The 18204-nt window shown below is 43.5% G+C and overlaps 1 protein-coding gene across 4 annotated transcripts in view; it reads right to left on the bottom strand.

Annotated features, from left to right (window-relative positions):
- FAM120A (family with sequence similarity 120 member A) overlaps positions 1-18204 on the bottom strand; it is a 117732-nt gene that overhangs the window by 26832 nt on the left and 72696 nt on the right. For all 4 annotated transcript variants that reach the window (XM_073352163.1, XM_073352162.1, XM_073352160.1 and 1 more), the window contains one exon: positions 5609-5858. In XM_073352163.1, coding sequence (XP_073208264.1) covers positions 5609-5858 — 250 coding nt within the window. The remainder of the gene's footprint in view (positions 1-5608; positions 5859-18204) is intronic.

Genomic DNA, 18204 nt, shown 5'->3' with positions numbered 1-18204 from the left:
GCACTTGTCCAAATTTAGCTTTGCCTCTAGATTGCTAAGATTGCACAGTGAGAGGCAAACATGTGACACTCTGACCAGGTTGCTGCCTTGCAAATGTCCAATATTGGCACATGAGCCAGAAGAAATGCCTCAAAGGCCACTTGGGATCTAGTTGAATGACCCAATACTCTATCCAGCAGCTCTGCATTAACCCATTGCTAACATAAGCGAATACAACTGGATATCCATGCCTAAATCCTCTGTGTAGAAACTCTGTCTGCAAATGCAACAAACAATTGAGATGAAAATCTAAATGGCTTAGTCCACTCCACATAAAGCACTAATCTCTTCTGCCTTCTGGAGTGAGCAGTGACTTCTCTCTCTCATTACTGTGAGGCTTTGGGAAGGACGGCAAGTAAAACTGCCTAGTTGATGTGAAAAGAGGAGACCACTTGTGCAAGGAACCTTGGATAGGGATGAAAGTAGACATTCTCTGCATAAAAAAATCATATATAGAAGATGTGATACTAACACCCTCAACTCCCCTACTCTCCTGGCCAACGTAATGGCTACTCAAAATACTACTTTCACTGAAAGGTGTAATATAGACTAGCAGGTCACTAAAGGCTGAAAGTGGGGATCCATCAACTTCAAGACTAAATTCAGGCTTCACGGCGGAATAGGGCTCTGTACATGTGGAAACATCCTGTCCAAGCCCTTTAAAAATCTTACAACCATCGGTCTGGAAAAAAGAGAACGGTTATCCACAGGAGAGTGAAACACAGATACAGCTGCTAGGTGTACCCTAATTGAGCTAATCCTTGATGTTTCAGATACAAAAGACAGTCCAGCACTTGCTGAATAGAAGCAAGAACTGGGGAGACTCCTTTCAGCCTCAACCAGACAGAAAACCTCTTCTACTTAGCTAGTTGTCATCCTCGATGGTTTTCTACTATTCAGCAGTACCTCCTGCACCTCTCTGGAGCAGGACTCCTTGGCTGACATCGGTAGAGAAGTCTCCAGACCATCATGTGAAGATCCTGGAGGTTGGGGTGAAGGAGGCAACCACAATTCTGCAAGGCTAGGGCAGCATGAAGCGGGAGTAACGGACGGGGACTGACAGAGGTCCGAGAGCTGTGAAAGCCAGTGTTGACAGGACCACACTAACACAATGAGTGTAAGACTGGCCTTGTCCTGTTTCACCTTGCACAGAACTCTGGCAGAACAGGGACGGGGCAAAAGCATATAACAGACCATCTGACCACAGCAGCGGAAAAGCATCAGTCAGTGAACGTGGGGTTCGACCTGCTCTGGTGACATTTTGTGTTGCCCTTTGTTGCAAACAGATCCACTTAAGGAGTTCCCCAGACCTGGAAAATGGACCTTGCTATGTCTGGGCGAAGGGACCACTGCTGGTGATTGATGAACAACCTGCTTAGGCAGCCTGCCAGTGTGTTCTGAGCCTCTTGGAGGTGGGCCTCCTTCAGAAGTAGAGAGTTGCTGACACAGAAGTCCCAGAGTAGTAGACAGCTCTCAACCTGCCCATGAAAAATTAGTTCTTGGAAGATGCTGCCTGCCTTGAACCAGTGGCTGCAGATACAAAGGGCAGTGATGGGCGTCACCATTTGTAATCTCTGCTCCTTCTCTATGGTAGGTCTTGGACTTAAGGAGTAAATCACTGAAAACGCTGAGACTGATGAAGACAGCCTGTAGAGCTGTTCTGGCAACCAACTTGCCCTATCCAAGTGAGGAATTCCTGTTTTGCCTCACATGAGCGCTTGTCTTTCAATTTCAAACCTGTCCCCCTCAGAGTGAAATCAAAGCATCGCAGCACAGCTTGCTGGTTCACAGTGTGAAGCTGTAATCCACCTGTGGAATAAAGCTGCCTCCCAAGTAAGTCCAACTTCTTGTCCTCTTTATTCTTTGGTGCTGAAGTCTGGTATCCCTATCGTTCCTTTTCACTGGCTGCTGCAACTTCAAGGGACATTGGAGGAGGATGGTTATACAGTGCTCAAACCCCTGGGGAGAGGAGGTAGTACCTTCTCTCTACTCTTTCAACAGTCAAAGGCAGGGAAGTTGGGGTCTGCCAGAGAATCTTGGTGGGCTCTAAGCCTCATATATTCGCAGAGCTATTCTAGCTGGGGCTAGATTAGAACTTCCACTAGCTTGTGGAGTTTTTCCCACTCCTTCGGGTGGATATCATGCGCCATAATCATCCTCCTCATAGCTCCTGATGAGTCTTAAAATAAATCACCCAGAAGTGGAGATTTAGGCTCCATCATGACTGCCTCATCAGGAGAGGCGGAAGAGGATACTAATGGTTCCGTTCCTACAGTTGCTCGTGTGAGAGATCCCAAGCCTGCTCAGTACCAAGATGTTTGGGGGGACAATGCTCCTGGCACACAGCAGATGGAGCCAGCTGAGATGGCTGTAGGGATGCTCTTGACTGGGGTGGGGAACCTACGGGTCCCAAAAGGGCCACTACTATGTCCCTGGACTCCAGCTTTACACTGCCCAAGGACCCCTCCTGTAAACTCCCTGCTGGTATTGTGGCAGAAACCCGGGTGGGCAGGTGGCATCTCTCCCCCAGTGGGACCAGCTAGGTTGGGAAACATAGGAACCCACTTCAGAGTCTGATAAGGATGAAACTTTTTCTTGAGACCAAGATGGTACTGTACCCATTGATACTGCAGAGGAAGGCTGACTCTGAAGCGGAGACAGAGATATCATCTGTGCCTTTCCCTTAGATGATACCGGCCTCACTGGTACCCTGATGCCACATCTGGTGGAGCTGCTTAGTTGGAGGGGAAGGCCCTGGAGGTGGTGCCATCAGCACTGGTGCCAGGTGAGACTCTTGAACCGCTGGTGGAAAGGTTCCACAACCCTTTCGCAGCCTCCAACACCTCAGGAGTAGGCGGGGTGCCAGAAAGATACTGTGTGGTACAATGTGGCAAGGAGATGCCAATGAAGATGCTTAGAGAACCAGTCTTGACAGGCCCACATTGGCCTCTGGAGTCAATGAACTTCCCTGTTTAGAGGTGTGCTCTGGGAATTGCTTCCTTTTTGATCATCCTCCTGAGTTTTTATTAGAGCTCATCCTCTTTGATTTCTTTGAGGTCCTCATACGGAGTCCAATTTCTTATGCCTCTTGGTACCAGTAGCATGGCAGGTGTACCTCTGACCAAGACAAGGTGCTCTGTACCCAGAGCAACGTAGAGGGCTCAGATGGAGGCCACAGAGGCAATTCGATGACCAGATATTTTAACCTTACTGCCCTGTCTTTTTTCTGAAGAGGATTAAAGCCCTTACAAATGCTGCACTTGTCCCTCACATGAGCTTCCTCCAGGCACTTAAGGCCGCCGGGGTGAGGGTCCCTATTCAGCATAGCCTTGCCACAACAGTGGCAGGGCTCGAAATCCAGAGTATGTGGGGGATACCTCCGGTACTGGGGGTGGTTCATGCTCAAACAATAAAAACAATTTTTTTAAACTAGCAAATTGAGTAACTACTAGACTACACTAACTACACATAGGTACAATATATAGGTATCGAGAAAGACTTGCAGAAGCAAGAACAGGGAGCTTCAATGACTGTAACAGGTGGTAGAAAGTTACTGAGGTGGGTGTGGGGTGCTCAGCCCTTTATGCCTTTCCAATGTGTATGAGACAGCAGAGGGTGCTCAGGCTGCCCTGACAGGTACTACCAAGGGAAAAAACTCTTCAACAACTGTGCACCGGAGAACACAAATACCTACAGTGGAATGGACATGTGCAATCACTCAAAGAAGATTTACTCAGAGTCCTCACTTTAACAGCTAAAGTAAAAGGTATTATTGTGTGAACAGAAAAGCCACCAGAACGAAGCCAAAAACTTTTTGTTCAGCTTCAAATTAAAGATAAGACATAGCGAAAAAAATAGAAGTGATTTCTTAGGGTTTAATGCCAGACTAATATTTTGGTAATGCTGCTAATTATAAATGACAAATTAATTATTGTCTGCAGTACTGTTACAGCCCTGTTGATCCCATGAGAGAGACATGGTAGGTGAGTTCTGTATAGTTTGATAGCTTGTCTCTTTCGCCAACAGAAGTCGGTCCAATAAAAGATTACCACACCCACCTTGTCTAAATTAATTATTGTAGTTTGTGCTGATCCAAATACTTTTGCATAGCATAAAAATATGTATTTGGTCAAAAGTTACTCAAAGAAAACCAGTAATGTTGTTTGACAATATTTTTACATTATACCCCTTGAGCTGGCTCCTCAGAGTAGATGAATTAGGAAAATATCCATTATTTGATGCAAATGTCCAAGCAAAACATACTGATAAGACACTGCCTGTGAACTCACCCCACAGCACACATGATCATCAGAACCCCACGCTGCTGTCAATAACAAAAAGAGTAGGATAGGCCATAAAAATATTACCTAAAGCAGAAGTGCGTGATGATACACATAAAAGTAATGGTGTAGTATAAAGGTTTCATCAACATGAGTCTGAGATGAACACATTACTCAGAAGTGAAGTCACAGCAAGTTTTATGCATTCCAAACAAGTGCCAATAAAATTTTATACCTCACAAACTATTCATGTCACATCACAGAAAAACTATTTTACAAATGTGTTACGGGTTTTAATAAAATATTATTGGAACTATTTGTATTCTACTCCTACAAAGCCAAGTGCCTTATTTATAATTCCGCCCCGCCCTTTATCGCCTTGGTCGAAACCATGAGGCAGTAACAAGGGCGCGTGCGCGGACCAACAGACACTACTACTTTTAAAAGCTCCAGGTGCATGCTCACTACTCTCAGTGGAATACAATAAGGACCACTTCTTGAAGAAAAACTATACGTGGCTCAAAAGGCAAGAGAAATTAATATTAAATTGGAGGCAAACTTACATTTATCATCTCAAAAATTTACCCAAGACACCTCTCCCATTCATACAAATCTCTCCTTTCAGCCTGAGATCTTGGGTCCTGCCAGATCAAGAAGCAAGAGCTGGGTCTTACTAGGTGACTAGGGATTCCCCGCCCCCCCAAGGTATAGGAGCACTCATTCCTAATTCAGTTCTGAAACTGAAGGTTAGTCTCTTCCTTCTTAATTCTGCACCTCTCATGTGGGCCGGTCAAATCAAGTAAGGGAACCAGCAAGCCTAGTACAGTGAATCCTAGTACCTAGTAAATGGGAAATCAATCCCAAAAAGCTACTAAGCAATTATTTTCTGCAGCACCTTTTGGTTTTTCTTTGGGAATATACAGTGCCACATTCTGTGACCCAAAAGGCAATGTTTGTGTCTGGCTACTTAGAAGCCTTAAATATAACAAGTCTAAATCACAGTTCAAATATAACAATTCAAATGCAAAGAAGCAACTGTGACAAAAAAGCCAATTTTTCTTCTTTCAACTCTCTGTGGAATTAACTGAAAAACTGACAAGTAGCGAGCATACTTTTAAGAATCACAGAAGTGAGGAAGTCATTTCTTCCAAAAATACTTGCAATGTGAATTATTAATATTCAAAGTCATGGTTTAATGCAGGATTAGAGAAAGACTTGATAGAGCAATATATTATACAACGTAGTAACACATTTCTTTCATGCTATTTTAACTTATGATAAACCCTCACCTTAATACACAACAGAGCACCATAAGATGAGTGGGCACATTAGCTGGATTGAGCATTGCTGGTGTATCTGATCTCATACAGGCCAAAAACGCCCTCATTCTTCGGTTCTTGTCCTCTACTGCTTTTCCCAGCCACAGCTTCTTCAGATTGGGACAGGTCCATTCCCTGAACGCAAGCGCTTCCACCAGTTCAGGAGTCTGGGGAGATTTTCCTTTGTAAGCAGCCCATTCTTTAATTATCACTGGGGAAACTATGGAACAAAAACAATTGAGAAAAAAAATTCAAAGTCTTGTATATTTTAAACTTCATATCCATATAGCCTCCCCATTTAAATCAATAGGTCATTTTAACCCAGGTGGTGTTTAGATATTATATTGGCTGTACTGATTCTGTATCATGTATGCTAATTTGCATGACTAGTAACCAACCAGCAAGGTCCTGAAGGACTATTTGTTTCACATGCACTCACTTCAACACATTCTCTAATATGCAAGAGTATTCATAAAAACACAAATATATTGCAGGAACATTACTGTCAATTTATTTTTAACTTAATTAGTTTATTATCCAAAGTATTTTTCTCTATCATAATGGAAGATAAGCTACTTAATTTCTCTTTTTACCCAGATATTCTCCTAATTAGGTTTTACATGTTTGATTAAAGAGTTGGAGGGATGTAAAATGAAGAATATTTCCCAAAACAGCACATAAATACTAAAAACTTCCTAAGCGTCAGCTGCTTTCACCTCTACAACTTTATCTTTGTGCAGCTAATGGTGATGAACAGGTGGCACAACTTTACAAATAAAAAAGGAGGACTGGAAAGGAGAGATGCATCGGGAGTGGAAATGTAAAAGGAAGCCTTGGGCAGTAATGTCTAATGTTCATTTGTCAGCTGTGACAGCCACGTAGGCCTGGTGGAAAGGGGCAAGGTGGTCCCTGGACATGGGGGCAGGCTTCTGATCAGCAGTGATATGACAAACTGATGTAACTCTTCACTTTCCTGTCAAATCTGTTCTCTGCGAAGACACCGGGTTGGTTAAGGAAGCAGAAGACTGGCGTCCCCTGCAATACCTGGGTTTTGCTTTGTGGGCTGTCTGCCCTGGGAGTAGGAAAACATCCTCTGCCTTTGCTGGCGGGTACTTGTATGGCTTTTTGTAGGGAGACCGTGTGTAAACTCCGACGTACCACAGTGTGACCCTTGAGTCCTTGAGGGAGTAGAGTACTTTATCTGTCCTTTTATTGAAGAGCTCCATCTCCTGAAAGGGTAGGTCCTTTATCATGAACTGTATTTGGTATGCTCGATGTCAGAAGCCACAAGGCTCATCTGATTGTGACCGCCATGGCAACTGACCTTGCAGATGTATCAGATGTGACCATGGCTGCCTGCAGCAATGTCTTTGTATCCATCTGGCCCTCCTTAATGATCTCCTTCATTTCATCACTGTAGGATTTTTGAAAGGAAAGAAGTGACCCTCCCATATGTGAAGCAACTGTATCTGGTGACTAATGCCTGGCAGTTCTCTACCTAAAGATGCAGTGAGGCTGATGAATATGCCTTGCATCCAAAAAGGTCTAATTTCTTCGGATCCTTGTCCATATGAGTATGTTTAGTGAACTTCAATTTTTCTTGTACTTGTGTTCGGGTGGGCATAGAAACACGCTAAGCCCTTCTAGAGCATATAATACTTATTTTCTTTCCACCTCCAAGTGAGCGGAGAAGTGGCCAGGATCTACCATAGTCCTTCCAGTTCCTCTAGCCACTCGTTAATGAGGAGGACGATGAACCTGGCCAGTGCTGTCACACTCAAAAATATCAAAAAACTTAAAACTTTTCTTGTAAGGAATTTGGTCTCAATATCGAGAGTCTCCAGTTCTGGACTAGAGGCCCTGGAAGGCTTTAAAGTCACTGATCACGGCAGTGGAGGCTAGGCTGGGGTCACTGCTTCATCCAGAGACAAGAATGTTTCCTTGGATGGAGACAGGGATCATTGTGATAGCCCCTTTGTCATCTCCTGCAGCCCCACATCTGTTTCCAGTGTGGGTGACCTAACCAATGATAGTGCCAGAGAGTGGGATCTCCTCCTCCTGCTAGAAGCACAAGAGGTTGATTTCTTTCACACAAAGGACAAAGGTCCTCAGTAATGCCAATATGGCCAAGCTGAAATGCCACACTGATGCTGGTGTGGTTCAAACTGGCCAACCCAGTCCCACTTTCAGACCATTTTGGGCAGTGATCTGAAGCCCTTATGCTCTCCTTGGGGTCATTCTCCAATGGTATAGGAGATGGATCTCTGCTTGTTGTTGTCAAGGAGTGCTGGTGATAGCGAGGAGAAGCATTTCTCTTCTTCAGAAAGTAGTTCCATGGGGAAATATGGAGCTGGTTCCAGTTCCAGTCACTTCTTCAGTACTAGGAATATGCCTCCAGGGCATATCTCGAGCCCTTACTCGGCTCTGTCAGGGATATCAGTGCCATATCGGTGCTGGATCTTTGATTGCTTAGGGCCTTTGTCTTTGGAAGAGCGATGTTCCATGAGCTCCTTCAATTTAAGAGCTATCTATAAGATCAATCTTGTTGTGCGAGTCTATGTCCCCTTTGAGTGGGAATAGATGCCAGCTTTACTACCTGCCATGCACACCTACAGCGACAGACATGACACATACTTGAAGCATTATATATTCACGCATATTCTTTTAAAGAATATTATATAACATGAATACACAGCTGCTCAAGTTGCCACAATTGGTAATTGAGAAGAATAGTAAAAAGAGAGTCACAATAACTAGAAGCCTTAGATCTCCCTAGCCCCCATCAATCTGGTTACAGAGCTGGATATTGCACAGAAACCATCCTTGTCACACTGGACAACAATTTCATCCCAGTGATCAGGTGTCTACGCTGATATTAGATTTATCAGCTGCCTTCAGTTCCAGTGAATATGAAGTACTGTTGACTTGCCTGAAGTTATTTCTTTGTGACAGTGGGATGGGGCTCCTTGAGCAGCTTTGTTCCCTGTAGGCTGAAGCCCCAGAAGATGTATTTGTATCATCAATTCTAAGGACATTCCTGTACAGACTGCTGCAGGGTTCCATCTTGCTACCATTCTCGTTCAGTATATATATGCACAAGGCCAGGACTGAGTATTTTTGTGTACTTTTTAACTGTATGATCTCAGTGTTGTAGTGGACATTTCAATTAGAAAACTTGACTCCTTTGCACAAAAGAAAAAGTAATGGTTGAAATTCAAATTATAGCTCCCTCCATCTAATGTTTCACCAACAGAAGATAAGCCGTGGTCTCATTCCATTTCATATATGCCAGGAAGACAACTTAAGTTCTTATGTATAATTAGACTTAAGCTGGTATACAATGGGAAGAACTGGTGGTACTTAACACCTTGCCCTAGACAGAACCCCAAGGGCACTCTGAAATCAAATCTGTAAAGTACAAAACAGCTTTGTTTAGGTCTGAACAATGAAGAAACATCTTGGCAGAAGACTAAATGATTGCAGTGTACCTCTACCCTTACTCAAGGGATAAGTAGGCAATACTATCATCTTGGTAACTTTAATGTTGGATGAATTAGTCACTATAATTGGAAATTCCATATGAACAAATTTAAGTTAATTGCCAGGAGGAAAATAACTACATATAGTTTTTCATCCTAATTTCCAAGAAGATTTTGTTTGTGCAACAGGCTGCTTCTTCCTGAAAAAAATACTTGCTTTTCTCTGCATCAGCTCAACAATAAATGTTACTATTTACTGCAAAGCTTTTTAAAATGATACAATCAACTAAAAAATACTTGTTGAAAGAAAGGTGGAAAGAAAGGTGGAAAGAAAGAAAGAAACCAACCCCTCTACTTCCCCTTCTCCCCAATGCCAAACTTCCTATTACTGTAAATGAAATCTGGGGGAAAAAATAGATTTTTTTCCCCAATAGTTTGTTCACTTTCTGTATATTGTTTAACCATAATCAAGATTTCCCTGTTTGTGTGGGTCTTTCACACAGCAAAAGAGGAGGGGAAAAACCTTAAAGGAAAGCATGGGTGAAAAAAACAAAAACTTTAAAGAAGATTCAAAGACAGATATACTTATCCTTATAAAAATGAATAGACAGCTTCCAAGTAAATTATTTTTTGCCAACCAAATCTTATTTCCATGTAATACTGTGTAAGGAGGGTTAGCCATGAGCCCTTGGAGTTCGCTGACCCTTCTCGCTGATATAATGGTGACTAAAAAGGCTGTCTTCAGAGTAAGGTGATATAAAGAGCATTTAGAAAGAGGCTCAAAGGGGGGCTCCATGTGATTTGTAAGAATAACATTAAGATCCCACCTTAGAGGGCATTCTGTTGATTGGTAAGAATGCAGCAACACCTTTAGAAATCTGGATCCCGGAGGGTGAGAAAAAACTGAGCATGGCTTGATGGTAGTGTGGCAAGACTGCATCCAGGTGGACTTTGATAAAACCGAGTGTCCAGGGTGTTTCAAATATAAAATAAAGTTGAGGATTTTTGGTACAGAAGCCTTCAGTGGGCTGAGGTTGTGCTGGGCTGCCCAAATTGAAAATCTTTTCATTTAAAGGAGTAAGTCTTCCCTGGGAAGAGCCTTCTACTTTGCAGCAGGATCTCTTGTACTTGTAGTGAGCAGCCTCTGTTGGTAGCACTCAGGTGACCAACATCCATTCTATCAAATATTGTGACTTTGGGCACGGATGAAGTACCTGACCTTGTTTCTGTGATATTATGCATGGACTGTCTTGCAGTGGTACAGAAGCCTAGACAGACATTTTAAGGAGATATGTTAGCTAGAACTGTCCTGAAGATATCCGTAACAGTGTGACTGCAGCCTGTTTGATTTTGCACATCACTCTTGGAATCAAGAATATCGGCACAACTGCATACATGAGACCTCCATCCCAGTCTATGAGGAAGGTGTCTTGCAATGATTGAGGGCTCATGCCTCCCTAGAACAAATGGTTGGGCATTTCTTATGGTCTTTAGTGGTAAACAAGTCTATAATAGAATTTCCCATTATACTGATTTAAGGATGGAACTGTTCAGAGACCATTTGTGGCTGGCGATGGATTACTTGTTTAGGAAGTATTTTAAGCTGTTCCTGGCTCCTGGAAGATGAAAAGTGACGGGTTATCCCATGTTCATAAACACCCTATCTATAACTTCTTGATATGGGGTGATAAGAAGCACTTCCTTGCTTGTTCATACAGTACAGTGCAGATATGTTGTGGGCGAGAATTTGGGGAGTTTAGAAGAACAGGCTGGAATGCTATGCAAGCTAATCTGATTGCTCATAATTCTCGTATGTTTATGTGAAGAGTCATGTCTTTTTGAGACCAAGTCCCTTGTATGCGGACACAATCCAGATGTGCTTCCCAACCTGTACTTGATGCATCTGTGACCAACATCTTTCTAGGGGAGGTATGGAGAAGTGGGCTCTGAGCATTCTTGTGGTCTACCCACCAGTTCTGAGCTGATAGGATGAGCACTGGGACCACCATTTGCATGCTCACTATATGCTGTGGCAAGGCACCTCCTTCATCTCACCAGATTTAGTGCTTCCCCCCCTCTGGCGATGGAGGGCCTGGGGTAATCAGCCCCACTAATGGCAGGGTTTGCCTTCCCCCTTCTGTGCTCCTTTGGTCGTACTTTAAGTGTAGGCCTGAAGGTTGGCCGAAGGATTCATCCGCCACCAAACAAAAAGAAAAATAGTCTCAAACAAAGAAAAGCCAGTGGGGTACCTTTCTCTGCCTCCTCCCACGTGCAGGGTGTTGCCCTGTTGGTTGCCCTGGGGTGCCAGTCCTTCCCGCAGCAGGCTTCCGGTTTGGCAGCTTCCCCTGTGGGAAGGAGCCCAGCCTCCCACCCTGGAAAAACTTATTTCCCAACTGCCAGAAGCCTGGCAGCAGCATGCCTCTCTCTTCCCATTTTCTCTCACCAAAGGAGGGGTTATTAAAGGCCTCAGGCAGGCCCTAATTGGAATCAGATGTCCCTCATTGACCTGAGGTAACCGCTTCTCAGCTAGTAGGGAAGAAGACCTTTAACATTCTGGGGCTAATGTATCTGCCTTCTAGCACCCTCTTGCAGCCTTCCAGCCTGTCACAATGCCTTGACCTTAACCAGCCTTGTAATGGACACAGGTGAGGTCTGACTAGGGGCATCATGTGGGCGAGTAAACATGTGACCTAGAAGTTTGAGGCAATTTGTTATTGTAGTTGCTGGATTAGATTTTATACCAGTGATTACTGTATGAAGAGAAAAATCCTTCCTCAGGAAGATATGCTTTTGCTAATTTGGAGTTGATTAGGGCTGCTATATAAATCCATGGCATGCCCACACCTTGAATACTGCAAATAGTTCTGGTCACCCCATCTCAAAGAGATAAATTAGAATTGGAAAAAGTTCAGAGAAGGGCAACAAAAATGGTTAGAGGCACAGAACAGTTTTCATATGAGGAGTTTAAAAAGACTGGGACTGTTCAGTTTTTAAAAAGAGATCACTTGGAGGGGGAGGAGGGAAGAACAGAAGTCTATAAAATCATGAAGGATGGAGAATGTGAAGAAGGAAGTGTTATTTATCCCTTCACAACACCAGAACCAATGGTCACCCAATGGTATTAATAGGCAGTAGGTTTGAAAACCAAACGTAAGGAAGTACTTATTCACACAATGCATAGCAAACCTGTGGAACTCACTGCCAGAGGATGTTGTGAAAGTCAAAAGTATAACTCAATTCAAAAAAGAATTAGGTAAGTTTATGAAGGATAGGTCCATCAATCGCTATTAGCCACGATGGTCAGGAACACAACCCCATGTTCTGGATGTCCCTAAATCTCTGCCAGAAGCTGGGACTGGACGATGGGGGATGGATCACTTGATAAATTGCCCTGTTCTGTTCGTTCCCTCTGAAGCATCTGGCAACAGCCACTGTCAAAGACAGAATACTGGGTTAGATGGACCATTGGCCATTTTTATGTTCTTATGTTTTCCTACAAATCGTATTATCTGTGATGGGCTCAGAGATGATTTCCCATAATTCACCATGAATTTCAGCTGTTTGCATAGGTGAAAAACCATACCTCAGGGCTGTGGCAACTTCCTGATGAGATCTGTCTTTGATCAGGGATAAAAGTAAATGACATCACCTCAGATATGTCACCACTATCGACAGACATTTTGTAAAGACTCTTGGTTCTATGGAGAGACTGAATGGTATCACTTTGTATTGGTAGCGACTGGACTCCACTGTGAATTGCAAGTACTTTCTGCAGGTAGGATGGATGGTGATATGGAAGTATGCATCTTGTAAACAGCCATGAAACAATCTTGAGCCTGAAGGGCAAGGATGATGGAGGCTAGAGTTACCATCCTGTATCTGAGATGGTAGATATATTTGTTCAGTCTTCTCAGGTCTAGAATAGGACAAAATCCCCTTCTTTCTTTGGAATAAGAAAATATCAGAATTAGAAGCCTCTTCCCCTATACTCCAGAGGCAATTTCTTCTATGGTTCCTAGGCAAAGTAGGAAAGCCACTTATTTGAGCTGATTTTCACGAGAAAGGTCCTGAAGAGGAGCAGGGAATGGTGTCAGCAGGGGGTGAGGACCAAAATTGGATGAGAGAGCTATGGGTGATACTTTCAGCACCCACCTGTCTGTTCTCATAGACCATGCCTGAAAGAAGAAAGCAAGGTGGCGTACAAAAGTCAGAGTTTAGAGATGGTCCCTGAGTGGGTCAAGTATGGCTATGAACTCTTGTGAAAACCTGCTCCCTGGAAGCCAGTGCAGTGTGACAACAGTTGAGGAAGATGCCTCCTCTGAGAAAACCTCTGTTTCTTCCTGGGCGGACATTCAGATCATCTGTATTGGTGTTAGAAGTCTTCTGCCTAGTTTGCCCCAGCACCTAACAGGCTTACAGTTTGTGGTATGTGCCCACAGAGTGGAATGTCCTGGAATCTTTGAGGGACTGTCATCTGTACGAGTGCTAAATAATTCTGTGTCCTTGAAGGGCAAATCCTCAGCTGTGCTTTGCGCCTCTTTTGGAACACCAGAGGCTTGCGGACACAAAGCTCTGCAAATAGTCACAGAAGTGGCCGCAGATCAAGCTGGTGTCCCCTATGCATCCATGGCTGCCTGTTAGCAACATTTTAGCTGTTCGCTGTCCTTCCACAATAATGCTTTTCAAATTCTGCTCTGGAGTCTTATATTCACCTTCACAGCTAAACTTCCACACTACCCCAAATTGTATCTTACAAATAAGGCCTCGTAACTGACAATTCATAGCTGCAATGATGCTGATTCACTGTCCTTTATTCCAAGTAAGTAATTTTTTAGAGCTGTGTCTTTTGGGGTGCTTGTAATCTGCTTAGTCTGTTCATGGGTCAAAGAGACCAGCAAGGAAGGTGAGTGAGGAGTCAGCACAGAATGGAATTGGATAGTGTAACCAGATGTTATAACTTCCGACATCCAACAGGTGGATGTCATCTTTTCCCAAAACACCCAGATTGGTCAGATAGTTTCTAAATAACAGGAAAAGAGGAGGAGAGTGGAACTTTGAATCTGAATGGTAGCATGGTTTTCAGCTCTCAACCTGCATATCAAAATGAATACTTGCCAGATGAAGTCTGCTATGTAGTCTTGTTTGCAGAGGTCAAGGTCTCTTGTTCTGGAATCTTGGCCATTTCCCGAGTGGCTTAGACATTCTTTGCTCAAACGATCTATGCAGAACAAAACTCTGAAATGACTGCGGCCTGTTACATTTTCTTCTGTTAGCAGGAGTATAGATGCCAAGAGAACAGAGGATCACTCTGGATTGTTAAGTGAACTAAGCGACTCAGCTGTCCTCTCACTGAATAGTTTTGATTCCCCAAATGAGAGTGTTTGGACCTCTTTTGGATGGAACCAGGATGCATGAAGCATGACTACTGCAGTAGCCATGAATCAGGACACCATATCTGCTACATCCAAAACAGCCTGTTGAGGTGGCTTGGCTGTAAGATTACCCTCAGAGATGATAAACTGAAATTGTTCCATGCTCTTATGGTAGTTGCTCAATAAAGTAAGCAAGCTTATTATAATTGATGTTGTCGTATTTTGCCATAAGAACTTGATAGGGTACTTTGCTACTCTGAATTGCAAAGTGGTGAATAAGTAGATCTTACGACCAAAGAGATCCAAATGATTTTGATTTTTCATCATGATGTTGTTTTAGAAAGCTGCTGGTTACGTTCATTTGCTACATCACCACTAAAGAATTAGGTACTGATTGGGGAAAAAAGGGTCCTCAGATCCTTGTGACGGTATATAATATTTCATGTGAGTTCTTTTACATGTTGGAGCTAAAGTTAGAGTTTATCAGACTGCCTGAGCTGGCTCCAGCGGGGCATCATTAATTGGCAGGCCTACTCACCATGTGGCTGAAGTGTGGAAGTTCCATGAAATTGTGTGGAGCTTCTTGGATTTCTTCCAAAGGGATCTGTAGTGATTCAGCTACCTGTTTCATCAAGTCCTGAAACTGCTTAGAATTGCCAGCATATAATGGTGGTGGAGGCATCACAGCCTCATCAGGCTGGTACTAAAGTTCCCTTTTCAGTATGTTGTTCCTCCTCATATGGCTGTTGAAACTGATGCAGAGGATCTTATGGTAGAGCTGGCTGCTGCCACAAATTCACTTTCTCAGAATCCCTCGTTATTCTGAGATAATACTCATTATCTCATGAGTTCCACAAACAGCCTGATGTGCCCCATACTGATATGGCTAAGGACCCCAAGGTGACTGGTACCAGGTCATTTGAGGGTGGTATTATGTATCTGTCCTGTCTAGATCTTGTAAATCCCTATCTGAGTGGAACTTTGTGGAGGAAGCCATGGAAGAGTAATCTGGTGAGTTCTTCACATACAGGTAAGAATCTGATGAACAATAAACATCTGATTCAAATGAGAGAGCCAAAGATGGTAGAGTGACTGGAGACAGAACTCTAGACCTGGACAGTAATGCAGAGTAAGATGGTACTGGAGACAATCTTGTGTCCAGTACCAAAATATCTATACACTCTGCTAGTAGAGATGACTCTGGTACTTCTGAAATTACCAAGTCTTTAGACAACATTAATCTACTCATTACAGGTGACAAAAAGGGAGACGGCAACTTGGAAGCGACTTCCCTACGAGCCACTGTCGGTACCAGAGGAGCCATAGACTTACTTGGCACCAAATGGCCCTCCACAGCCTCATCAGCACTGCACACTTATTTAGAGAAGTCACAGCCAGTACCACTTACTTGCTAGGCATTGCAGATACACTCAGTACCATAGGCTTAGCAGAGGCAGTGAGTCTACTCTTTGTTAAAAGTTTACTCAGTACTAAGCTAACAGAGCCAGGCTTCAATGTCAGTACCATCTCAGCCTGTGCACTGACGGATTTTTCACACTTGGTGCTAAAGTAGTAATTTTCCTGATCAGTAACAAAGCACCAGTACTGAAATCTCCTAGAGCCTCAGCAATGTCCTTATCAGGACATGAAGTCTCCATAGCGGTGACTCCCTCAGGCAATTTCAGCCTCTTATTATCAACTTCTTTTTGAAGTGATCTAAGTTGGCTCCTGTGTTTAGAAGGTATTGTAACACCACTTTCAGTGTGATCTCCTTGCACTGTCCTACTGGTTGCATGGGTCCTGGGAGTCACAGAAACCAAACCTGACAGGGTACTCTGAATTTCTGCATTCCCTTATACAAATGGGGTCCGAGGCTCTGGACCTGAAGAGGCCCACACAGATCAATCTATGAGAAACATTTCTAATTTGGTTTCTCTGATCTTTTTAGTTATCCTGCCAAATGATCTACAAATATTAAACTTAGAAGAACATGAACTTCTGCTAAACAATAGAGAAAACGTATGTGGTTGTCATTCAAGGGAATAGCATCCCTGCAGACATCACATGACTTAAAGCAAGGAGATTAGGCATTCCCATCAAGAACACAGTAAACCTAGAAAACTAAACTCCCCCTTCTGACTAGAGAATTGAGACGACATGGGGGAAATAAACCCTATGTCCTAATAAACTCTCTCTAAAGCTATTTTCACTAACTATACAAACAAAACTAATCACTACACTAAGCACTAAACTAACACTACCTATTCATCTAAGTATTTACCATGTCAGTAAACAAGCTACCTAAAATGGACACTGCAGGACACTAAAGCCCCGTTTAAAGCTTAAGTGGTAAGGCACTGTCCCTAGATACCCTCAGTAAGGGGTACAAGGATAATCAGGCTGCACGTGTGGACCAGACACTGCTGACAAAAATCTCCAAAGGCACATATGCCCCTGAAGTAGAGTACCCATACTGTAAGGAACCAGATTATAGGCAGTCTGGCCTAGCAATCACAGCTGGGCTGAGGTCTGCACACTAGGGATGGTAGTCACCGAGCAGGAGCTGGAGGAATTGCAAGAGCCGGGTCCCATAAGCAAGAGTCAGGATCAGAGTCGGGCTGGAGTTGGAGACTGGAGATCAGAGGCTGTACCAGGTTGGATCAGGGTCAGAGTCAGGCTGGAGTTGGAGACCAGAGGCAGTTCCAAGCTGGAATCAGGATCAGAGTCAGGCTGGAGTCAGAGACCGGAAATCAGAGGCAGTACCAGGCTAGAATCAGGAGGCAGGAATGAGGGTCACAATCAGGCTGGGATTGGAGACCGGAGATCAAGCAAAGTCTGGCACTGCAGCAGGCTGAAAACTGTGCCATTGCCCAGGCAACTTTCTAGGGCAACTCCTGGGGTTAAATAGGGTGCTTGGCCAATCAGAGGGCTGCAAGGTATGTCACTCTGGGCCTCTTGGGCGGTACTTCCTGCGATGCCTACTCTCCACAGTACTCCCCAGCTGTGCCTTTGCATGGCTTCCTTATGGCACTGTGGTAACATCAGCTGTCCCAAGCTCTGCAGATCCAGGTTCTAGACCCCAGATCCTTACACACAGCAACAATCACTCCAAGAAGTCGTAAGGGACTGGTGCAGGTGTTCTCGTTCTGCTCTTTATGCCCTCACACAGGTGAGTGGGAGCACAAGGACATGAATGGTACGGGCACAGCATAGTAGCTGCTGCTATTCAAAAGATTTCAACCTTGGGTGCATGCACACAGACCCATTTGTGAAGAACACAGTTTGGTTTTGTTTGGCCTTCTGAAAAAAAAAATAAGTTCACCAATTGCATCTTCTAACAGAATTTTTTTGTGTGACTTTGATAATTACATACAAAGAACATCACAATATAGAAGTATGGCAGTGGTCAGTTAGTTTATATAAACGTTTCATTACCCTACAGTTTGCATATTCAACGACAACACTGACACAGTTTACCATGTGTATTTCACAAACCTAACTCCGACTCATGACAGTTACACACTCTTAAACACACACACACTACTTACTATACATATTAGAATATGCAATATATATCTAACAAGTGAAGCTCGTGTTGACAGATTTCAACAATGAGTATTGTAGATCAGAGTTAAGGTTTGTATAACAAAGATGGCAGTTTTTTAGGCATCAGTACAGCCATTAAATGAATATATAAACTGTAATAGTAATGAAT

The sequence above is a fragment of the Lepidochelys kempii genome, chromosome 7 (genome assembly GCF_965140265.1).
Source record: "Lepidochelys kempii isolate rLepKem1 chromosome 7, rLepKem1.hap2, whole genome shotgun sequence".
NCBI lineage: Eukaryota > Metazoa > Chordata > Testudines > Cheloniidae > Lepidochelys > Lepidochelys kempii.
The sequence above is the reverse complement of the archived record's forward strand: the minus strand, read 5'-3'. Positions and strand labels throughout refer to the sequence as shown.